Here is a 26,978-nt window from a genome sequence, read left to right as displayed (position 1 = left end):
ACGTCTTTACGTTGAACGATATGTTATTTTCCCTAACCGTGTCACAATGCTCGGGAAAGGTTAAAGGTGAAATCAATTTCGAAACGAAGCGCCTATCCATGTAACTCTAAGAAAGGAATTAATAAGCTATACCTTAGACTAGCTTTCAAACAGGTTATTACTTCGATGATAAAGGAACCTTTGAGGCAAATTATTTAAAGGTTTAGCTTTGAAATGAAACGCTGAAGATATTGGATGGTCAAAATCAGGCCATTGTGTATGATATAGATGACAAATATGCTAAGGCTTTGAATATAACAATGCAATAAATTGTAGAATCTTTCACTTCTTAACTCAAATATTTAACGGAACATAAAACTTTGACAAAAAAATGAATGTTTATTAAAATATACAGTAACGATTTTGCCCCATCGTTCATTTTATAATAAAAGATATACGTGGTCCTAATTACACTAAGATTAAATTAAATAAGGCCGATACGCACTGCCGGCTGATATGCAAAATCGAAAGTGTTTATTGAAAGATTTTTTTATAAAACCTATTGATAAATAAGAAAATCGATCAAATTAATCAACTCAAAAAAAAAAACTCTAAAAAAAAAAAAAATTCGTTATAATAATATAAAAGAGTCTATAGTATATGCATTAAGTGTTAGAGAGCGATCTAAAGTTGACAGCAGAGGCGAAGATGTTGGGCTAGAGAATATACCTTTAGCCGTCATGGCCTAGGAATCGGGCTTATCCTCGAGATGCGGCAGCTATGATATAACAAAAATACGAATCGTTTTGATTCTATGCAATTTGCTTCTGCAATTTTATAATCAAATTTAATTTTAGTATTTTATATTTATAACATTGATATGAAGGAGATAAAATTAACGAAGATAAAATACAATTTTAATATATTTTCCAAATATTAATATCATGTGAGTGTAATTAAAACAAATACGCTGTAAATTCGTTTAAATTTTTGGGAATAAAACACGAATTATATTATGACTTACGATACTATATGTCAACGCGAAAATACCGATCAAAAAGCAGTTATTTTTACGATTATTTGTAACCTAATCCTAAACAAATTTCTTAAACTGTATTGTTTTCCCAATAATCCAATAAATGATTAAAACGATAATAGCATAAATTCAATTAAGCTTGAGAAATAATCTCGTATGACAAGTCTTTGAAAACATATTATGTACTTCCCTAACAATAAGTAAATAGCAAGGAGAACATTTCGTTTGCAAGGAAACAATGAAATACTCTGTGAATTCGAGATTGAATCTGTTGCACTTCTCTTTGTAAAATTTAAGTCACTTGAGATCCACATTCTAAAGACATTCACGCCTGTATGGCGTTTGTAGAATGTTCTAAATAATACAATACATTTTTTCTTTATTTTGTAATCATTCTGTAAATTTGGATATTAGTTTTACCATTAACGATACAACGCTGTTTACAGTAATAAAGATTATCTGTCTGTTTTCACAACCTCTGTAATTCTAATAATAATTATGTTCATATTTATATCGGACGAGAGCCGAGATAGCCCAGTGGTTAGAACGCGTGCGTCTTAACCGATGATTGCGGGTTCAAACCCAGGCAAGCGCCGCTGAATTTTCATGTGCTTATAATTCATCTCGTGCTCGGCGGTGAAGGAAAACATCGTGAGGAAACCTGAATGTGTCTAATTTCAACGAAATTCGGCCACATGTGTATCCACCAACCCGCATTGGAGCAGCGTGGTGGAATATGCTCCAAACCTTCTCCTGAAAGGAAGAGGAGGCCTTAGCCCAGCAGTGGGAAATTTACAGGCTGCTAATGTATGTAATGTTATATCGGATCGGATTCATGTACTTAGTAGTTTAATTTTTACTAGAAACAAAGCCTTGTCAAGGGAAACGTTTTATAGGCACGTAAAGTCACCAGCGCCTTCACATTGTATTTAATTAAATGAAAGTCACAGCTTTGTCTGTCCCTCACGTAAGGTATAAAACGACAACGCTGACTTTATGAGATTTTCTACGATGATTGAAAAATACACCTACAGTATCCTAACGGTTATTTTACAGCAGTAAGGCAAGCGTGCTAATTTGTCACCTGACGGTAGGAGGTCAGCACTGCGTATCCTTTAAGTCTCTTATGATACCCTAAAAAGTGCATCACAGTACAAACAATGGATGTTTTCTAGAATAAAAACGATCTCTATTGAACAAATTGCAGTGACTGTGGCAATTCTCAAGACTTGCTAGTTGCTCAGTAGATATTATTGCATACAAGTCAAAGTCAAAGTCAAAGTCAAAATCTTTATTCAATATAGAAGTGTTTACACTTGCTTATTGATAGTCAAAAATCTACCACCGGTTCGGAATTTAACACCTCGGACCTGAGAAGAACCGGCGAAAGAAACTCAGCGGGATTTTTTTTTTGAAAGTGACTGCGACAAAATATGTGCAGTCTCTTTTTTCCGAATTTTACTTCGCTTCTGATTTTGTATTCGATTCTGTTGTCTTACAATAATGTTTCGAGCGCTCCATCTGCCTTCTTTTCTAATGTCATCATGTAATAACTGTTGACAGCATTCCATTTCATAAAAAATATATTTTCATATGATAATTGGAATCAGCTATGTCAGAATGTATCAGTCATTAAAAAACGACTGGCGTGTTCATTTCCAAAATAAAACCTTGTTCATAAAAAGAAAAACGTGAAAATTAATTATGATATTTTCGTTGAAACAACTACCACGATTCAAAATGGAAGCTTCGTAATTACGGTTCCGTACACTGTTTCTATACCTTTAATACCACAGAAGTAATGTTAACAAAACACATGTGAACATAAATGATAATATTACTAGTTATGTGTTTGTGATTTCGTACAAACTCGATTATTCGTATTATTATACTTATTTAATTGATATTATCGGTATTTTAATACACAACATATTATAGATATTTCAACGAGATTGTAATTTAATATATATTTTTTCATTTAATGAATTTGTGTGTATATATTTAGCGTCGTTTAATTTTTTGAAAGTGGCCTTGTTTGTATCATGGAAGCTACAAAAAATTCAACACATCTATGACGCTATGAAATTGGACTTTTTGTATCATCGTGGAAAAAAAAAAACTGTCTATAGTAGCCGCTATCAAATAGAGACCATCGGCGATACCTTTTCACCAAAAAAACAAAATCTCTAATACTAAAAATGGATGAATCGAAAAATATTTGCCGTAAAAGTGTGAAATTCGTCAGTATATTGAATGAAAAAAAATAATAGAAATGTAAGTATTAAAATATAAAAGTAGGTCGGTCGGCCCAGTGGATAGAATGCACAAATATTAATTCAAGATAAATTTTTTTAAGCACGTGGAAACGCACATAACCCATCTGATGTTAAGTGGTGATAATCGCCCATAGACTTTGTACGCTGTAAGAAATATAAACCATTCCTTACATCGACAATGCGACACCAATTTTGGGAGATAGTACTCGTGAGTAACAACATGGAAGAACTCATAAAAAATACTCGCTCGTTTCCGCTAAGGACCGCTGAAATGTGGGCTAGATCTCTAGGTGTTTTATGTGTTCTAAGCACTGGTCCATCTCGGCTATGATGATTAATGTAAAAAAAGCGAAAGTGTTTTTATTACTGAGTTTATTCTAGGTGAAAGTCTATGATTACTTTATAAGGTTAAACCTGGAGTATGACTCTGTAAGAATTCACTTTGTATCTCACTTGTGAAATGTTGACCACCAATGGTGATACACACTTTTGATACGTGTAATTCTATAATAATTATGGTCAATGTCGAATATCACATTTTGGTATTTTAGACTCTGTTAGTTTCGAGTTTCTTATTATAGAATACCTCTAATGATTTTTGTTTATAAAGTTGATTAAATTAAGGCAATTTCCAAAGTATATTTTGATTAAAATAAATGATAAACGTTTTATTCGTATGAGTTGATACGATCAAATACTCTATTCAAACCTTCATTCATTGCGTTCTATCAACTACATACATTAGTATATAAAAACGGTCATAGATATTACCTCATTGGTCTAATAGCTCGCTTATAAGAGTCTAGATCCCGAGGTATTGGATTCTATTCGCGAATCGGACAGTAAAAATGTTATAGGGTTTTTCTGTCGAGGAATTCTGAGTAGGTATGATTTAAATTTATATTATACAAGAGTCGTATATGATTTCATGTTTAAAATAGAATATCTGTCGTTTATGTTATGTACTAAACAACAGTATGATAAACATTTATTTGTCACAGACACAACGAAAAAAATTAACGACGTCTGAGAATAGTTAAATGACAACATATAAAAATACGTTTAATAAATATTTTATAAAACATAGTGTATCATACAGAAATAGAAGGAAAAGTCGCATGGAGTTCCAGTTAGTTGACTCTACAGTAAGTCGCGCAAAATAACTTCGTTTCGATAAAAACAAATATTGTTACCAATATTATTATGATAATTTATTTTTCAAATTTACCTCAGCACCACTTATTAAAGTGTTCAGAATTGATAATGTATAGTTAAGGTCACATCCTGACATGACTGACATATCCTGAAAAATACAACATAATTCCTTAACATACTCTGACACAACAAACTCTGTACTTATAATCTTAATACATATATCCCCCATTCCAAAGAAGCAGCATGTCACATGAAGCCCTGAATCTTGCTTCTATGTAATTTACAAAACGATTGCAACGAGAGATACAAACTTCTCTTAAATTTAAATTGTATTCAACACAATTTTCATTAAGCATCTACTTTGTACGAAGCATATGAAAAAACTAAACATACTTTATTCGGGCTATTGCTTGTAATAGCCCGAATAAAGTATGTTTGTTTTTACTTTGAATCGTCAATTTACGAGATTTAATTAAAGGTGAAGCTACCGTCACTTAGGAATGTAGATTCTATCTAGGAGAACTAATATTAAACTCAGTAGTCTCGTTCATAATATTGAGATTTCTTTATGAATTCTCAGAAACGTTAAAAATACTTACGAAAGCTATTCTTCATTAAAATGAATGAATGATTGAATGAATGAATAAAATGCTTATAAGTCTCCTCGCTTATGCATAAAAAATAATTCTTGATTCCGATTTAATTATTAATAAAACATCACTAGTCCACTTTACTTTACTTAATAATCTTCTTTAATTTAACTATCAAAGTTCGAACAACAACTTTGCCAATAAAACGCCATCCAAATCCTTCTGGGTAGGTACCACACTCTCATCAGATATTCTACTGTCAGACAGCAACTTACTATTATGTTCCAGTTTCAAAGGTGAGTGTTTCTGTATCTACAGGCACAAAGAACGTAACATTTCAGCTCTCAAACTCGGTGGCGCATGATGACCGATGATATCATATCAATTAAAGGTTTAAGTTGTACTAGCGATTCTGTTATGCCCCCTCAAGGAATCAAAGTGGGTACCACTGGTTTTTTAGAGGGTATTCCGGTAATTCAGGGCGCACTAGTCGTTCTCAATACCGGCGAGTGCCACACCCTCCCGCTTTATGTGGAGGAAAAGTGTAAGAGTGTTGTTACAGCAAAAAGTAAATATATGTACATAGCATATAATTCCATAGCATGTCAAACAAGTTGGAAGAAAACAAGTATGAACAGGGTAAAATATTATTCAAAGTAAACCTTCTTATGTTTCATACATACTTTGAAATTATAATATATCACTATTAATCCATATAAATCATGAGAATATTTGCAAAAGAAACTTCTGAACGGCTATCTATTATTTCGCGTATAATAAATCAAATAATAAAAACTCACCCAAGTTTCTAAGTTATGATACGCAAAGAATACAAAACACATATCCTTTGTGGAAGATTAAATGGAACTAGTGATTTTCGTTCACTTCGTTTACTTGGATGGTATAGAAGATAAACGAAGCATATAACATAGTGATATAATTCACTTCCCAAGTCAAAAACATTCGTTCAATCAAACACGTAAACGATGTTTCAAACAATTTTGAATATAGAAACTTTTTTCTTATTTTGAGCATTAGACAAATATCATTAGTCTGAAATTAAAAAAAAAATATATTCAACCGTGATTGGACGATTAAAAATTTTTAATACCAGTAATCCTCTTTATGACCCTTATGAAAATACGTCACTGTTACACGTAGCGTTTCTGGGTTAACCATGCGTTTGGCGTTTAAGCATTCTCACATGTGGGCATTGGGGAAACAACCGCAACCGACGAGCAAATAGCTTTACCAACTGTAACGTAGCTTCTGTTTACTCACAAGGCGACTTAAACAAACAGTACAAGTGAACCTATACTTTAATGTTATTGCATATTGCTTGGTCATGTTCGGACTATCTCATAAATTATTGAACTGTATAAATGTGATCTTTGCTATTCAAAATGTATGCGTCAAATTTGCACTGTGAAGACTAAGCTTATTGAAAACTTCAAATTAAATATTTAGTATATTTTTATGTGAACTATATCAAAAATATTTGCAATATTTCAACTCAACTAGCTTACTAGGACAATTCAGTTGCAAAAATATATACACAGCGTTAAATAAATGATTGTAAAAAAATAATTTGATTGAAGTAAAATAATATTATTAAGATATTTTGTCTTTGCTCATTGATATATTTAATTTAAATAGGCTTTAAATAAGAACTTTTTAAATTTGTTTTCTTAATATCCTATAATTATCATTGAAATTAATAGTACAGGAAGCTATAATATATCCTGTGTGAAAATCAAATAATACTAATTCCTAAACAAAGTACCCAATAAATAAGTAAAAATATTTTATGTTTTTATAAGTTCAAAAAAAATGGGAAATAAAAAAAAGAGTTGATTTCACAATTTGGAATTGTGCGATTTTATTTAATAGATTAGGGACCTTGTCGTTTTGAATTTTCGGAACATCACATTTTGTAAAATGATTGCCCTATATCAGAAATCAGAAATCATTGCGTGTGCGCGAACAACTGACCAAATTTTCAAACCAAATTGTTGAATATTATAGAAACGCATATATACGTATACATTATATATTTTCACAATTCTATCGAAATACAGCCTAAAAATGAAATCGAATGAAAATATTGTCAGAGCACACACGAATTCGCCACATAATCAATTATCAATATATTTTTACGTTTAAAATATTTGCCATATCAATTTACATAGCACGGAAAACATTTTAATAGTTTTGTTTTTCATAAGTTTTTTTACAGCGACATTTTTTTGTATCATATAAATTATAGATATTTTTATGTTATTATAGTAATTTTTCACTATAATCATTTAGCTGAGCAGGGAGACCTAAGTGGTCGGCAATTCTCAGTTAAGGTTCAAGTGTATACGAGTAGGTTCACGTGTTATTCTGCATGTAAAATTCTGTCATTATGTTTTGTGATTGTTATTCCAACTTTCATGATTTTTTACAATAATCTAAATAATAAGAAGTTTCAAGTTTATTTTATTTCTTATACATTATCTCAATTCACGTATATTATTTTATGTTGAGTGATAATATACTAATGCCCAATAAAATAATTAGTCGTCAATAATACGAATAAAAAAGGTCAACTATAATTTTTTATTTTTTAATTTGTGTAAAACTTTAATTTGTGTTTTTTATTTTTATAGTATAGGTAGGCAGACAGGCAAATATGTCAACTAATGGTAAGTGGTCATCACCGTCCATAGACATTAACACTGAAAGAAATATTAAACATTCCTTACACCTCCAATGTGCCACTATTCTTGGGAGCTAAGATGTTATGTCCTTTGTGCCTGTGATTTCACTGGTTAACTCGCCCTCCAAACCGAATAAAACACTAAGTATTTCTGATTGACGGTAGAATATCTGATGAGTGGGTACTACCCAAGTAAATTAAATATTTCAGTCATGATATCATAGTACCTAAGATATAATTATATGGTATAAAATATATTTCCGCAATACCAGCGCCAATTAATACTAGAAAGCTATTTTGTAATCAAGGAAAGTTTCAGAAACATACACGAACGTTGGAAAAAAACGCAGTTGTTCAAAGTTTCTTCCTCAAACTAGATACGCTATACAACATCTCGTGTTCTCGAAGTACATGGTATAAATAAAAAATAGGCATACACGAAGCTTCTCAATATCACGTAACATCGATAGTTTGGCGTCACGAATAAAACAAAGGCACTCATATTTGGTCCAAGTTATAAACTGACGTTTGAAGTTTCATCTTTTAAAGAGAAACAAACGCTTGTATAGCAGTTGAAAGATGTAGTTAAAACTGTGTCAAAATATAACTTGCTGGTTTGAATCTGAACAAGCTCTGAGTTCGAATTAGTCATATAAGTTCTGTGATGTTTTATAACAATACGTCACGTGGGATTGACAAGAAAAAAATAAAGCAAATGTATTTAAGCACAGTGTTGAAATTTAATGAGTGTTGTGTTGTGATAGTGTTAAATCATCCCTGATGTATATATACATGTAAAAAATATTTCACATCCTTTTAAATCTTATCTATAAATTACCAATATACATATATATAATAGACTACAAAAACATATAAATCACACAGCATAAAACTTTTTTTTCGTGTAAGTACAACTGTAGGCCAAAGCAGATGTCGGCATAAAACTTCCGTTTATCATGGAGCTAATGATCCTTTTTTATATCTTACAAAATTACTTGTATGTCTTCCCTGACTGCTTCTTGCGGCTTCAATTGTGTTAAACGTTGCTACTCTACCCAGTGAATCGTAGCGAAATAAAAAACACTAATCTTTTCCAAATTGGTCTGTTAGAACATAAGATTAGAGTGTTCGAAAAAATAAATCGTCATAATAAATACACCAGTGCACGGAATATATTTTATTGTTTGTTTAATTTTATAAATATTAAAATTCTGAGGTTGAAATAAAATCAATATTGACAAAAATCTACAATTAACAATAAATCGGAGTCTATTTATTTCTAATTTGACGCGGGAAAACATCGTGTGTATTTCAAAGAAATAATAATAATCTTCTGCAACATACACTTGTACTTATTTAATCCATAACAAAACATGCATTCATTAAATTTATCACATTATTATTAACGTAACTACATAAAATTGTATATATTGATACAATACCACTTACTCCACGCAAAATGGAGGGTAAAAGTTATTTTCTCGTATAATAAGAACATGTACTTTTAACTTGCAGCTTCTGAGCAACGTAAATAAAACTGCAAGAGGCGATCTGACAGTCACGCGTCCCATGGTAATGTATTACGTGACCTCGTGGCTTTGAACCTTTCAAAACGTCTCAGTTTCTACCTATACATTAAAGTCTAAGTCCTCGCTCAAGAAATAAATATGATACATTTATGTTATGTTATCATTTTGATAGTACTGTAGTATTGAAGAGCCGAGATGGCCCAGAAGTTAGAACGCGAGTTTTAGAATTTTTTATAGAGTAAATAAAAAATAATTTCTCTATTCTTTATTATTTTATTTTATTTTAAGGTTTTAAGACAATAAAAGATTATATATGAAACACAAATATTTATTTAGCCATTATTATAGCTGTACTAATGGTAATATTGTATCAATTAATAATTACAATAAAACCAATTAGGTACCTTAATCAAAATATACTTTATTTAAGTAGGCTTTTACAAGCACCTTTGAATTGTCATTTAACAAACTATTTAAAGTAAAGCTACCAACGGTTCGGAATGTAGATTCTACTGAGAAGAACCGGCAAGAAATTCAGTAGTTACTTTTTTTCAATATCCAAAAATACAGTCATTTTAATTAAATACAATTATTATTTACACAATTCATATATTCATTAATAATTTAACAAGCAATAACAATTATACTATATCACAAAATTATATCGTACCTTAAATGTTAGCACCTTGATGCTCCAAGAAGAGTAGAGTGTAAAGTAAAAGTTAAGTGTTCTGTACCTTTTTTTATCTGTATTTGTGTATTGCTGTTGGCCCTACTGGCCTTTACAGCGTCACCGACCATTGGGGCGAGTGCTAAGACTCTGCCTTAAGGTGAACCCTTTTGGGCTCGAGAGTGATGTTCGTCCTGAGGGTGTCTCCTATGAGATCGCACCTCGGCTCAGAACGTAGTCGGTGGGGGGTGTTGTTCTGTACCGAGCTTCCATCACTTATATATGCCTCACTACAAATCACGTGACTCACAATATTGAACAGAAAAGTCAAAGTACCCTCTTATTTAATATCAATGTTATCAATACAATTCAAAAATAACTTAAATTAAATTATTATTATTACAGAATTGATTAAAACTTACAATACATAGTGTAAGCCTTGTTTGTAATTGTCTAATTATTTATTTATTTCTTACTTAATCTGGCACGTGCATCTTAACCGCTGATTTCGGATTCAAACCCAGACAAGCACTACTGAATTTTCATGTGCTTAATTTGTGTTGATAATTCATCTCGTGCTCGGCGGTGAAGGAAAACATCGTGAGAAAACCTGCATGTGTCTAATTTCAACGAAATTCTGCCACATGTGTATTCCAACAACGCGCATTGGAGCAGCGTGGTGGAATATGCTCCAAACCTTCTCCTCGAAGGGAGAGGAGGCCTTAGCCCAGTAGTGGGAAATTTACAGGCTGTTAATGTTGTAATGTTGTAGTGTTTAAATAAATAACTCCAAGGAAGAACATAGGCCTTTTTATGCCTGACGACAAACAACAAAAATGCGAGCGAAGCCGGGTGCGAACGCGAATGACAAATAATATAGGTATATATTAAATGTTATTAGAGCTGTTTTTATTTTCCAAAATATATTGTGAAAGATAAGATTTATGTCCGTATTTTTTTAGAATTATAATGTGGTTGAAACATTCATTAGGCCCAACAGCAAAAACGTACCTAAACATTAACATCAGGCACCTGCCTGATTGTCTGTGTGGTCTGACGTAAAAGATTAGCAATTTTTTTTTTATGCTAAAAATAAACATGAACTAGCTGATGAAAACTAATGAAATAATTGTATCTCTATATGAATTTTACCCGTTTGAAAATGGAACTCACTAGTAATTATATCAACGATAAATGAAAAATATCTGCCTCGTTTATCAAGTGGCTAGATATTTAAGGCCGCAGATCTGGATCCCAATTCTCAGTAACCGCCCGGAGTCTGGAAGATAAAAGTGTTTTAACGCCAGTGCCTCGAAATGCACGTAAAAAATCATCAGGCATAATTTGGCGGGCAAGCATATGGGCCACCTGATGGTAAGTGGTACCACCGCCAACCGTCCATATAAAATGGCGCTGTAAGAAATATTAACCATCGCCAATGCCACCAACCTTGGGAACTAAGACGTTATGTCCCTAATGCCTGTAGTTACACTGGCTCACTCACTCTTCAAACGAAAGCACAACGATACTGAGTACTATTGTTTAGCGGTAGAATATCTGATGATTGGGTGGTATCTACCCAGCGACAGGCCTTCGGCTACAGGGACACAAAGTCCTACCACCGAGTAAATTAAAAACAATCAACTATGATTTGTGTTTATATCGTATTACTTAAGATATATATATTTTAAACAATATACATGAAACTAAATACATATCACATTATTTCGGTAAAAATAATATTAAATACAATCAGAAACATTAAATCCAAATCATTATATTGTTATTTTTAAATATTAAGTGATCTACTTACCCAAGTATCTTAAAACTTATTTACCTTAAAACCTCGCAAATTTGGTTTTCTATCTCATAGAAAATAACAAAGCAATTCCCAACGGTTAATTTATTATTAACATCACATAGCTTAGATAAAGTCATCCTTTATTTTATAATAACATTTATTAAAACCTAAGATTATTTATTTGAATATAAATTCATAAGCTTCGAATAATTTACGGCCTGTTTCAAAATAAGTAAATATCAAAATTTATTTCCGGAACGTGCTCATAATACATGTTTCACTGTACGCACTTAAAGTGCGTTTCAATGTACATTGTGCTCAATCCGAATTACTAAATGTTTTATAAATAAACAACGGAAAGACAAAAATGTTTGGTTTAGTACAACGACTGAGAATTCCGTCGCACCGGATAGCGTGAGCGTCCCTGGAAGTGATTCCTACTCTTTTTATAGCATTGTGTGGTCTTAATTAAAGCGGAAATTTCGAAATATCTAAACGAATTGATATACCATACTTATATATAGTATTTTTCAACTGCAAGATGACAAAGGCCAAATAAACAACTTTTGACATGGAATTAACTCTACGTCGACAAAACTGTTACTGGTAATTCGAAGTAAAATTAATGTGAATATAAGCTTAGTGTTGTTTTATAATTAGATATATTAGTCAAGAACTATTAGGAGCGCACAATATTGAACTATTAACAAATCGCATAGCATGCGTAAATTTGAGGTTAATTTATCTTTATCCATTCGATTGGAATAGATTATTATTGTTGTGTTTTTACAATTACAACCTATAATTATACCATTGCTGCAGTTACTCCTTCTTAAAAAAAAATTTAAGCTTATTTTGAAGCCTATTCGAGAAATGGTAAATAAATACTTTTAGAATCGGGGTATTTATCTTTATAATAAAAAGTAAGCAGTTGGTTTATTTGGGTTCAATGCTTGGATGAAAATACAATACATATTATATTGTATTTACAAAACGTTCCTTTTACAAAATGTTCAACGATAGTACTTTTACCGAACTCGGATCCGATCATAAAAACGCTCACACTAGCGCGTACATAAATCACAGATTTAACGAGAGCTTGCAATTTACTCGTGTACTTCTTATTTTCTTCCCTTGATAAATGATTCGTCCTGGAATGCCAGCTAATTTCTGACTCCGACTCAAAGGTCGGATTTGAAAATTTTCCTTTGGTTTCGCTTCCATTTAAGCATTTTAATCTATATTTAAATATAGCACTTAACAAGTTCTTACTAGACTCTTATAAGAAATCTATGTCAGAAATGTGATGTATTTATGAGTTTCGTATCTCTATAGATACAAAATTTTACAACAGGGTGTTCAGAAAAGCCGGTACCTTAAGCTCTATTTCTTGTCAACTAGTTACAATCATTCAGTCAATTGCAGTCCATGCTGGACATAGACCATTCCCGGCATAGGTTAAAACATATCATTATATTTGTTGACACCTTCTTATCTCGACTCGCTAAATACGTTTATATCATAATAATACAATGACTGAGATTTACATACATTTATTTAAATGTATTTTAACTTACCCTATACTGGTATAGCGCTGACGCTCTTTTCAAAATTAATTAATTAATTAGCGATTCAAAACTTTACCCTAAGCAAGAGAAGTGAACCATAATAATGTACTTCAGTAAAGTAAGAGCGAATGAAGGTATGAAGAGCCCTTAAAACTGTATGGGTTCCACGATTTCTTCAAAAACGAATGACGTCAAATAAACTCTGACGTACTCCTGAGTAACCATCCCGACAAAATGATTACTTGAAAGATAACATAAACGATTTCGTACCGACAAAAAACTTGTACGACTTCCGTCTCAAATTGGAAGCAAATAAAAGGCAATCCTTCTTTTTAATGAAACGCCAAGTTTCGCTAACGACCCGTTGGTAAATTTATAAAACAACAACAGAGCGTGGTCCAAGTAGCAAATTAATTGAAATTCAAATATCATAACCTGAATAAGAGTTCTTATAGATTATCATTATGATATAAATAGACTGAGTAATTTTTGAGCTATGTAATAATTCATAATCGTAGTAACATGTTATTATTAACAGGAATACAATAAATTATAATTATTTTAGATAATTACAGATTAACATAAAAACCTAATTATATAAAACTTCAATAATCATGCCTAATTTTCCAAGCGAACGCTGTCTAAACTATAACACTACGACTACGTACGTACGACTTTTAGGGAAATATCTGAGACAATATTAATAGAATATTAATATTACATCGTTAATGTAACGTTATATTAATATTCTATTTTTAAATGTATCTATTTATTTTTCTTATAAATCTATTTATTTAACAGATACATTTTATTTGTAGCAATTATATATTATATTGACGACCTTCGTGGTCGAGTAATGTGTACACCAGTTTTCATGGGTACGCCACTCCGAGGTCCCGGGTTCGATTTCCGGCCGAGTCGATGTAGAAAAAGTTCATTAGTTTTCAATGTTGTCTTGGGTCTGACTGTTTGTGGTACCGTCGTTACTTCTGATTTTATAACTAACAACTATACCTACTTACATTGGGATCAGAGTAATGTATGTGATGTTGTCCAATATTTATTATTTATTTATTGATTACATCTTCAAATCCATATAATTTATAAGGTAGTAATAAAAGTGTTATATTTTTGTGTGATTTGTTTTTGCTCTGTGATTATACAAATCAGGAAGGTATTATAAATCGCTGTTAACTTGCAACTTAAGTCCTCACTATTGTAAAGCTGTGTTTAACTGTCCCAACTTTCATTCCCACTTTGAAATAAGAAAAGGACCTAGTAGAGCTTTAGAGGTGATAACGACGTTAAGAGTGAAAGATCATGTCGTTTGCGTAAGATAGTATTTTATTTAAGCTATATATAGTAGTATTTATATCTTATATTTAAGTTTGTATCTACTTGTGGAAAGTTGCTTTCTTAAGATATGAAAGATGCCTATATTAATTATTAATGTTAGGGATGCAATTAACAAAATATTTATGAAATAAATTATGGTGATACTAGATGCGACAGTCGATGTAGTACAGATCTATTCCAGGCAACTTTGGGTAGAGGACACTTCGTGAGGAATATAGGTGTGTGTAAATCCCTAAATTATATTATTATTAAAAATCAGAAGCGGTTTTAATTTTTTAAAAAGTATAATTTATTACCTAAAACTAAATTTATAATTATTTCAATAATTATTTGGAATTAAATGAGACAAATTCTTTCAAAATCAAAACAAATAACAATTTATAAAAAATGACAAAATTTAAATTACGACACACGTCTATCTCGCCCGACGGATGCCAACAGAATAGGGCGAGGCACTGGTATTCAGCCGTTTATGTAGCAACCGTCATCATAACCCCACTCTTAACTTAAGAAATCTCCAACATTATATTATACAGTCTATTTAAGAGCACAAATAAAATTCTTAATGTTTTTCGGGATTAAAATCGTATGCCGTGACAGCTCTATGCCGCACTCAATTGCATCGAGCGTCTAATTATAAAAAAAAAAAAAATTGGTTTTATTCCCTTATATAAATTCATTCAATAAACATGTTATACATCTGCCGGGTCTCTGCCGACCAACCTTTTTTTAATTGAATTATTACGGATATAATAATATATGTATGGCTTATTTAAAATGTTTAATGTAAAATATATAGAAATCAAATTACAACGTACTTCATTACATAAAGGTCTTACAAGTATTTGTTTTATAAAATTATATTAATTAAATTAAAAGTCGCCTAATAGTTCGTTACGAAAAGAACATGATCATTTTGTTTAATATTTGGAAATATTTTAACACATAGCTTACATTTCGTATAAGACCTCGATTCAGGCTGTTAATTCTAGCCGCTTCGCATTTCAATGGCAACCACAGTTTTTCAACGACCAGTCCATTTGTGTAGCGCCGGCTGAAAAGCGAAAAACACGTCGACGCGACAAAAATCTTCTATCTCTCTCTTACGTTCTATACGCGATGTTATTATCTCACTTGCACGTCACGGCCTTTTTCAATGCGAAATAGTTGTGTAATTTACAAGTCCGAAAAGATAAGATCATCAATCAAATAAAGTACATTCGATCAAATCCACATCGCCAGTATGTTCAAAATTATTTTTAAAAAGACTTAAAGTATTTGTTTAATACTGTTATATTTAGTAAAATAAATATTCGACAAAATCGTGACGCTTTTAAGCATTACTATATATGCGAGAGTGACTTAGTTTTTACTTCTTAATTATTCTATTAATCATAATGATTTTTTTCCATATAAGTTTATTTGTTTATATATCTATATTGGAAACGATTCCCCTCCCCACATGTGGGCCAAAACCCGTACGGAGACTCCGTATGAGTAAAAAGCTAATGCTGAAACAGAAATGCGAAAAAAAATGCTATTAGTACTGCTTTTTTGATAGACTTAATTATATTGCACTAGTTGTCACTCGCGGTTTTTTTATGATATCGGTAGGCGGACGAGCAAATGGGCCACCTGATGGTAAGTGGTCACCACCGCCAATAGACAATGGCGTTGTAAGAAATATTAACCATTCCTTACATCACCAATGTGCCTCCAACCTTGGGAACTAAGTTGTTACGTCCCTTGTGCCTGTAGTTGCACTGCTCACTCACCCTTCAAACCGGAATACAACAATACTGAGTACTGCTGTTTGGCGGTAGAATATCTGATGAATGGGTGGTACCTACCCAGACGGGCTTGCACAAAGCCCTACCACCAAGTAATACTAAGTAGGTATATAAAGGTATAAAAAAGTAGACTCCTTCTTCCTTGGAGTTCAAGCTTACTTCATATCAAATTCGCTTTAGTGTTTTTCCAGTGAAAGAGCAATAGACACACAAACAGACAGAGTTACTTTCGCATATAATGTTACAATAAATTATAATAATTCGTGACGTCACTGTATTACTTGAGACACGTTATTAAATGCACCACATATACACTGTATCAGTCTATATACAGAGTACTTGATTATTAATTCACTCGAATCTCAACTTTAAAGTGAAATATTATAGAAATATATGCAAATAAATAAAATCGAAGTGTCATTTCGGGTTTTCAAAAGAAGTGTTTTGCTTAAATTAGTATTGTTTTAGGTTTTCTTAATATATAAATAACACAGTCATACATGAGATACTTTTTGATGAGAAGTTTTGAAGCTTATTCCACCACACTCTTCCAATGCGGGTTGATTGGATGCGCTTGTGGAAGATTTTTATCAAACACGTGAATATTTTAAGTAGAAAGAATATTTTCATGTACGTACATTCAAAACAATAAAGGAGTGGTGTGTATTTTTGTTTGATATTATTAAAAAAACAATTATAATACATTTATAAAAATCAGTCCACAAAATACGATTATAAAATATTATTAATTGTAATAACTACTTTTTTTTTCACACAATTTTATTTAAGACAAATATAACATAAGAATTGATAACATTAAGTGCTTAAATATATATACAAATATATATTTATTATTGATTTTTAATTTTTTTAAATGTCATTGTACTTATTAGGGGTTTTAGGGTTAATTTTAATTCGACTGACTGACTAACTTATGACTGTATTATGATTCTGTATGTTGTTTTTGTGTAGTACTACCATCGACATTTTATGGAGATTACGTAAAAAGATTTTTACACCCAGTGGCCAAGTCATACCCGAGTTATAAAAAAATATATATTTGTTTTATTTTCATTTATTAACTTGTATATAGGCATTTATATAGAGTACATATCGTATTATATGAATATATACACAAATTTTTTGTGCGTCAATCAAACGAAACTCTAACCGTATCGATATGATACTATGATCTAATCGATGCGGAATCATCCGCAGATTGTTAAAGTTTAATTTAATTATTTCCGTTGATCATATTTTATTTGTGTATTTAATAACAGGTAACAGCTAGTGTTACATATGTGTAACACTAGCTTTATAGTCTTAAAAGCATAGATTCACGTACAGAACCTCAAAACGTGCTATCATTTCATATATATTTTCATACACGAAGTTTATTAATTAAAATACTCACAGTTCATATAAAGACGAACACGAAGTGAATACGCGTGAGAATGTGCCATTTGACGTTTCAAATTCGTCAGCCGGTTAGCTTAAAAGCCATAGCCATCAACATTGTCCAGTTGCGCTATTATTTTAGCAGTTTACGGTTGCTGCTTCGAAAGTCACTGCTAACGAGCTAACTTCCAACAAACGAGATTTGAACGTAGGGTTGCCACTAATAAATTAATTCATTAAATTAGACTGCTGAAAGAGCCCTATTATGTGTAGTATCGTTATAAGGAATAATAGTATATTATTACATATAAGGTTACGACAAAAAAAATTATATACAAATTAACTTCCGTTGGTGGAATTATTATATTGTTACTTTAAGAAATATCTTACCTTATGAACCCTTATCGTAGGTCTCATATTGATTATATCGATTGAAAAAATGTTTGCCATTCAAGGATACAAATATTAAAAGGTTGAAAAAAAAGTTTGAAGCATTCAAAGCAAAGTATTCAGTATATAGTTGTAAAACCAGAAGAGTCCAGCGCAGCACAGCAAATAATTATAAACCCTCTATTTCTTCTCTCTCATAACCCTTCGGGCAATATAGCGAAATGACTATAAAAATATAAGGTAAAAGAAAAACCCAATTGCATATATTGGCCCTATCCAGGAGATGGACCTAGAACTCTGAATTTTACATCCTTACAATCCAGGCACTACACCAACGAGGCAATTGAACATCTAATATCTAAGCAGATCTATAAAAGTATTTAATTATTGATGGAACACTTCTAACCTAATATTTAACGTAATATTAAATATTGTAGCGTAAATAAATAAAACTATTTTTGTTTCAGTTTTCAAATCGCAGACATCGCTTTCAACAGACTCGGGTCTCTGTACTGAGCGAGGGTTAAGGAGAACCCACATTGAGCTGATAAAACCCCCGGAAAAACGAATCGGACTAAAACTGGCAGGTAAGTTTTAGACATAAGAGAAGACGATCTCAAGAACGACTAAATGGTTAGTGGCCATCAGTAACCCATACAAGTTTTCGGACATGGTCATAACCATTAAAAGATACATGAAATTAATTTTTAGATTCTATATATGAATCTATTTCACCTTTAGCTACCTGCCTCTTTAGTTTAATAAGAAAAAACATTCTACTCTATATTTTAATTTATTATATATACATTTACTTACTTGTTACGGTTTTTTTTGAACATTTATGTTCTACTAATATTCCTATATGTATCCTTTTAAGCTTATCACTTGTGTTAGGAGTGGGGACGACAATAGCCCAAGGGGTCAGGATCGATTCTGCGACTTTTACATCGCTAGGCGGCCCGTAAACCATTGCGCTATTGACGCTTATTTTGATTGATTGATTTTCTTATAAATCAACCCAAAAAGAGTGATTTCTTTATGCTAAATATTAGATCTGAATAAGAATGAGTGATCAAGAAAAAATGACTATTAGAACATTAAAATAAGTGGTCAATTCAAGAAACCCAATAAATAAATATGAGGTTAAATGAATAAAAATATAAAGTTTTGTTACTAAATAAATCATATCATCATCCCACATTCGTCCACTGCTGGACATAGGCTTCTCCAAATGCACGCCACTGTGGTCTTTCTTCGGCAACTCGCATCCAGCTCCTGCCAGCGGTTTTGCGCAAATCGTCACTCCACCGTGCCTGAGGACGTCCTACACTAAGTTTGCCGTGACGCGGTCTCCACTGTAGAACACGGTTTCCCCTACGGTTATCGGTTCTCCGACAAATATGGCCAGCCCACTGCCACTTCAGCTTACTAATCCGGTGTGCTATGTCGATGACTTTGGTTCTCTGACGGATCACCTCATTTCTGATACTCATCACTAAATAAATTAATATTTTTTATTTCTATTAAAATACATAATATATATATATACATACAACGAACTATTTGTAGTATACAATTCACGCATAAACATCGAAGAACTTATGTGTGCGTAGCCTGGTCTTGTCAGTGCACATACGAGTAGATATTTGATATATAAAGTCTTACTGAAATTAAAGAATCAAATTTTAGTACATATTATCTATTGGTATTTATGTTTTCATATAAAACACAAAACATAATATATACTAGAATCCATGAAGCTAACGTAACATCAAAGCTCCGCACCGCTCATAAATCGCGTAGAGCCATAAATTCGGTGACCACGGCATTCCTAGGAGGGCATTCGGGTTCATCTGGTTACCGTTTGTATCGTACATAGCTATATCTTACTTCGACCTTTTCATAGAAATGATTTATTTATATATACAATTACACCGATGTTTAGTCTGTACACAACGTATAAGACCTTATTTAATAAGGTTTTATTCGTTATTATTTATATTTATTATATAGGATAACTTTTTCTTCGCAAGTAACAATGCGATTCAAAATTTCTTCCTCTGTGGGCCTGTTGAGCAGAGCAAGGCATGTCTTGATGCGTTCTTTTCGCTGGCGATCGTTGTGTTCGTGGAGAACCAATTTGTCAAGCTTTTTCACCTTGGCAATTTAACGCAAACTGACTAATATTGTTTTGATGCTAACGTAAAAAGCTGTTGCTAATTCACCCGTATATTGAGTATCATTAGCTTCCACAACCAGTTTTAGTGTGTCACTGTCGACTAAAGTTTTCGGAGGAATGCAGGATTCATTTTTCAGGTCTAAAATTCACAGAATGGATGCAGGCGAACCAATAACAGTTGATGCGGTCGTTAGTAGTGTTCGCTTCGTAAACGGATGTTGCGTGCCGTTTTTGCCGCGTTGTTGCCACGACGGTACTCCTATCCCATAATTACTCGAATTTTTACGTATCCATATCCATACGGAGACTAGAAAGATTCAAATTTTGAAAGAAGAATTCTATCATTAAAAAAAAAATAATTTGTAATTGGAATTCTTAGTAAAACAAAAAAAAAATCGATTTGAAATGTCCAGTATTGCAGAACGGCAATTGCGTAGGTAAAGACCTATTATGATATAAACAGATTTAAGTACATCAGGCTATTTTTGTTTTTAAATTATTGATACAAGAATAGTCATATAAATAGGTAAAAGGGTGCTAATTAAAATTATCGAATGATATATTATATAATAAATGCTTTAAACATTATGTAATTAATAAGTAATTTAAGAATTGATTACAATTATCGTACAACTTTTTTGATTTATTCTTCCTATATTTTACATCATACTTGGACAAACGCATTTAAGCTAAAATTCGATATTTTTAACAACAACGTACTTCATTTATATTGTATTTGAAAAGATAAAATTATAGTAATTTTGAAACAGCACCCATTTTGGGTTTCAAATTGATGAACGATATTTGGTCGAGCACTTATGTTTCTGTCGTCAAATTGGAATTGCCCGACCGTTCATAAATGAAACCTATAAATTTACAGACCGCTATTAAAATTCGTCTTCGGAATACACATCGGACATCAAATACGATACATATGCATATCTGAATCGCCATATCGACAATATCCCAATTTTATCTCCTTTATATGATATTCGTGCACACATCCGAGATGCCTTAGTAGATAGAGCGTGTGAAGAACTGTGTAAAGCACCGACACATGAAAATCTGCTACATGTATATCCACCAACCTGCATAGAAGTACCGTGATGGAACAAGTTCAAAACCTTTAAATGAAGATAGAAGGCCTAACTCAGTGAGACATTTACGAGCAGCTGCTTTACTTTTCTATGTACTACTACTAAGAGTTTTGATATAAAAATTAATAAAAATAAACGAATCATCGTTTCGATGATATGTTAATTGAAATATTATAGTATTAAGGAGTCTGCCCAGTATATCATCTTTTATAATAATCATCCTATGTACGTTACGTAACGTATCAGGTACTGAAACAAGCATGAAACAAACTACTATGCCCACTAGAACGTAACAGCAGCGTATCACACCCGTACATAACGGTTTTAGTACCCGTAGCATCCGCGTAGTCGCGTCCGTCGTAGCCGTATCGTTTCCCGTTCCCAATTAAAAAAATATATTGTATCGGTGTTCTACTAGGCTAATCTAAAACTCCTTTATACGAATATGAATTGAATTCTCAAAACGAGTGGGTAGAATCTTTAATATTTGCCTAAATGGACTACCCGAATTGACTTATCTTACCTCAAACGCAATTGATCAAACCAGACAGAAGGTGATATGATGGTTATAGGCACTGTTTTACAGTCACGTCGAAATTGATGAATTACGTACACACAAAAGTTTATCTTTATGTTCCCGTCATTAAACTGAAATTGCCTGAATGTTCATAAATTCAGGCAATAAATTTCGTGTCCGCTTTAAATTCATCTTGGCAAAAACATCGGTTTTATACAATGCACGATTTTGTTACTCGTGGGATACATCGAGAGTAATTTTTGGTCTTTAGGTTTAGTTGATCTACGTATGTAATTTTTAGTTTTTTTTTTCTTTGCTTTAGGTAAATAGACGGGTAAATGTGCTGGTCGAATGGTAAACGGTCAGTATCGCGCATTGATATTAGCTCAATAAAAAAATATTAAACTTTCCTTAAATCGCCAACGTGCCACTAACCTTGGGAGCTAAGATATTATATCTCTTGTGCCTGTAGTTGCACTGGATTGACCTTTAAAAATAAGTATTGCTGTTTGATGACAGGTGGCTTAGCACAAAGCTCAACAAGTCGGTAAATAATTTGTATGATTCATAGATGCCGTGGATTATTATGTTAATTCTACGGGTTTAACTCTTGTATATCAGCACAATATAATATTACACGCTTTTAAATGAAAGGTTTAAATGTATTATTTTAAATAATATGTTATATATTCACTGTCTAGCAAGCCAAATTCAATAACTGTTATGAAGGATTTGACTCCAAGTTCTAGTCTCTTTAGGATTAAACTACTCGTTGATTTGTTAAATTTATGTACTAAATATGTATTTATATAAGTCTAGTCGAACGAATTGAAACCTGTGAATAAATTCATAATACATTTTGCTTAGTTAACAGTCGAGCCTCGGTTCGTACAGCATCGTATAATAACTTTGATACAACGAATGTTATCAGATCCTTACATAATATTTATGAAGCTCCCATCCTTGAGGGTATTTAAAGTGCCCTGTTATAACATAAGGTTTGATACATCGCTTATAAACAAACCTACTTCGAAGCTACATCATAATGTTTAATAAACATTTGGTTGTTCAAGTCGGTAGTAAAACTATTCTCACAAAATAAAAATCGGCTACAAGAAATCACCTCATTCTTTTAAATAATAACTAATATCAATCATATCGAGATGATCTTAAGGTTATATTAAATACAACGCAATAGTCATAATTAAAAATAGTGTTAAAGCAAAATACTTGTATTAACATATGAAAACATATTACACAAGAATCGAGAAAATTGGCCATTTTTGCAGTCGTTTCAAATGTGTTATCAGCAGAGGTTTTAGATATATGATATATCACTGTGAAATTAACTCTAACTATAGGTTTACGTATATGACAATTTGTAATTCTAGAATTGATAGCTCTGTAATTTCCGTTATCGCACGGGCTTAGACATAATATTAACTGAAATGTGCCCTTCCTTGTCGACTTTATAATATTATGAGACTTTTTAAATTATTTTGTTCCCTAAGCTAATCGATAAAAGCAGACTAGTTTGAAAAAATTAAAGATTCATTAAATAAATCAGATTTTTCTCTTGTTATGTATTTAACGTAGTTAACATTAAGTTAACTAACACACACACACACACACACACACATCAGCCCGCATTCGTCCACTGCTGGACATAGGCCTCTCCAAATGCACGCCACTGTGGTCTTTCTTCGGCAACTCGCATCCAGCTCCTGCCAGCCGTCTTGCGCAAATCGTCACCCCACCGTGCCTGAGGACGTCCTACACTACGTTTGCCGAGACGCGGTCTCCACTCTAGAACACGTTTTCCCCAACGGTTATCGGTTCTACGACAAATATGGTCAGCCCACTGCCACTTCAGCTTACTAATCCGGTGGGCTATGTCGATGAACTTGGTTCTCTGACAAGTATATTATTATTACAGATGACTTTTTTAATTTATTTTTATTACTTCTTGGGACAGAATTATAACCGAACCACGTGATGGTAAGTACTCATTGTCACTCATGAGCCTCAGAATTGCCAGGGGCACAGCTAAGTCGCTACCCTTCGCTACTCTCCCGAAGCGAAAATACATATTTAAATATGTTATCTTATCGTGTAAATAAAAATATATTTTAATTATTTTAACATTAAAAACAAATAGTATTAATTTTAGATTTGTACTGAACCGTTGTAAATATGAAATATTTACATTGAAATTTCAAATTAATCGGCTTCGATTTAACGGTTTAATGCAATTACCAAAATCATTTAAAGGAAAAAATACTTGTAAATGCTACGGAAATTAATTTCAGACTACGATAGAATTATTTATCTGTGTATATATTTTAATGATTAGAATTCTGCTTAAAATAAAGTCAATAATTATGACACCTTAACATTTTATATATTTCTCAACTTTTCTAATTGAACTTTACTAGTTATTGAATTTAAATCTAATATTAAAAACTATTTATGAATAACGCTTTAATATAAAACATACATAATACAGATTAAAAGAAACTATGAACGATAAAACATATAAAATTGTATACCATGATTATGTATTTCATTTGAGAAAAAATATTACTCATTGCGTTTCTTACAGGCAGATGGGTTACCTGATGGTGAGTGGTCAACACCGCCCATATTCATTGGCACTGTAAGAAATATTAACCATTTCTCTCATAACCAATGCGCCACCAACCTGAGGAGCTAAGATATTATGTCCCTTATGCGATAGAATATCTGATGAATGGGTGGTATCTACCCATACGGGCTTGCACAACTTAACCACCAAGTAAATTCTTCTTCTTGTTATTTTTCTTTGGATATATATTCTTAACTATATAGTAACTCTACAATAAATTCATTTGTTTAATATGACATCTCATAAGTTCTTATAGGAGCGCACTATAATCAAGTATAATATATTTTTTTATTTTGTCATCTGTATATTATGCTTAGCTTTTATTAATCTGTTGCAAAATTGTATAAAATATAAAGGGTTTCGATATTTGTATGCCTTATCAGTACCAGTATTTATGAGTGAGTATCGTTTCATTTGCTTGTCTGATATGTTTAATTAAAATATTGACAAAACCGTTTGCAACAGGAGTTTTCTTTTTTCGTGTTGATCTTTCAAATGCTTCAGGCGAACGTTGATCATACATCAGGGAGATGTATTTATCTATACATAAAATTTCGTATGCGTAATCATCCCGAAACTTGGCGGATATCGATTAGCACCGCATCTGTCCCAGCTATCCAATAAATATGTAAATTTCGTCCGGATTAACCCTGTAGGTAAGAAATTCGCGGCTCGTGTAAACGAAGGGGGACTTTTTATCATTAAATTCGCCTTTGACTTAGGGGGGACGGGTAAATTGACTATTGGAGTTTTGGCAGTGTATGTGCGATCAGTAAATTATACTGTTGAAAAACGGTTATTTTGAACTTTCTAGACATATTTCTTTTATGTATCTTTATTGTCTGCGAAACAGAACAACTCTATAACTTTTATTCATCCATCCTAAAATTTGAACTCAGGACATTAAACTCTTAAGCCTTATAAACTAGCTACTAGCAAAATCAGGCAGCATGAGCAAACTTAACCTGCATAAATTGAAGCGCTTGAAATAATCCAGCGTTAATTATTGTCAATCCACTTACAAAATGTAGCTGCTTAATGAACTGGCTGCGAACCACTTGTGTGCGGTGGAATACAACCGAATATGCAAAATAATATAATGATATGGTCTTAAACGATTTCGACCACGGCAGGTCATCTCAAAAAAGGAACTACACAGGACAAACTACTGCACAAGTGCAATCTTTACTCTTATAATCTGATAGGGCTGTAAATCCGACATAATGGTAAGCTCAAGCGCTGGACCAACAGCTTTCTTTCCGAGGCACGGGTACACATATCCAACTTCCAGACTTCGAGTGACAATTTCTCAGCAGAAAATCCCAATATATTTTTATCGGCATGATCTAGGATTTGAATGGAATATTAAAGAATTAATTTAACGGAGTAATAAATAACTAGTGAGTCGCCCGCGAAACTTCGCGTTTATTCAAAATATTTTTTAGGTATGTCAAAACCTATGATAGGTTTTGTATTGATTTTATTTCATTGTAAACTGATGAAACCTTTTTTTATATACATTATTAATGTCAAATACATTAGTTCTATATAAATGGCCAGTAATTTTTTCCGCTCTCTGAAATTAATTATTTATTATATTGTAACAATTTAGTAAATTACAATCAAGAATCCTCTTTATTTTTCTGCACATCTACGACTGGAGCTCTTCAAAATGAGACCATAACCGATTTTTTTATGTGCAGCCATAATCACTGGGACAAAAATCGGCTTACGCTATTAATATAAGATTACATCAAATAACATAAAAATTGCAATATAATTGAGAAATATAATAACGCAAAATGTTCTGCATGAAATGAAACGAACCTTCAGAGCTGGTATTCAGTTGCGACTAATTAATGTAATTATTAATATAATATCATTATAATGTTAAGTGTTGAGATGGCTCGGTGGATCAAATTTTAACGAATAAAATTATGATTTTATGTGATTATTTAATATCTGTGGTTATGACATACACGGTAGAAAAAAAGGCTCAGACGTCTGTCCGTGCATTCACCTATCAAACCTGGAACAGTTTAGAGCAATAAGATTATTTATATCATAATTTACAAGAATATGAAATTCAAACTTATCACGTCAATAAATTTAAACTATGAAGCGCAGGTACTTATACATAAGTATTATATAGAAAAAATTCCGAAGTGTTGCATATTCTGGTATAAGTTTTATATAAATTGGTTAAGTAGTTTTTTTCAATCAGGCCTAACGAGAAACATGTAGTCTCTTTTATTGGTATGGATGTAGACATGAGCGGGAAATACATCGAAGAAGGAATAAA

At 32.2% G+C, this 26,978-nt stretch overlaps 1 protein-coding gene across 2 annotated transcripts in view; it reads left to right on the top strand.

Moving 5' to 3' along the window:
* Grip (Glutamate receptor interacting protein) overlaps window positions 1–26,978 on the top strand; it is a 319,089-nt gene that overhangs the window by 121,922 nt on the left and 170,189 nt on the right. For both annotated transcript variants that reach the window (XM_064215167.1, XM_026630233.2), the window contains exon 3: window positions 18,707–18,826. In XM_064215167.1, coding sequence (XP_064071237.1) covers window positions 18,707–18,826 — 120 coding nt within the window. The remainder of the gene's footprint in view (window positions 1–18,706; window positions 18,827–26,978) is intronic.

This window comes from Vanessa tameamea, chromosome 6 (genome assembly GCF_037043105.1).
Source record: "Vanessa tameamea isolate UH-Manoa-2023 chromosome 6, ilVanTame1 primary haplotype, whole genome shotgun sequence".
Lineage (NCBI taxonomy): Eukaryota > Metazoa > Arthropoda > Insecta > Lepidoptera > Nymphalidae > Vanessa > Vanessa tameamea.
Note: the sequence above shows the minus strand (reverse complement) of the source record. Positions and strands in the feature narration are given on the sequence as shown.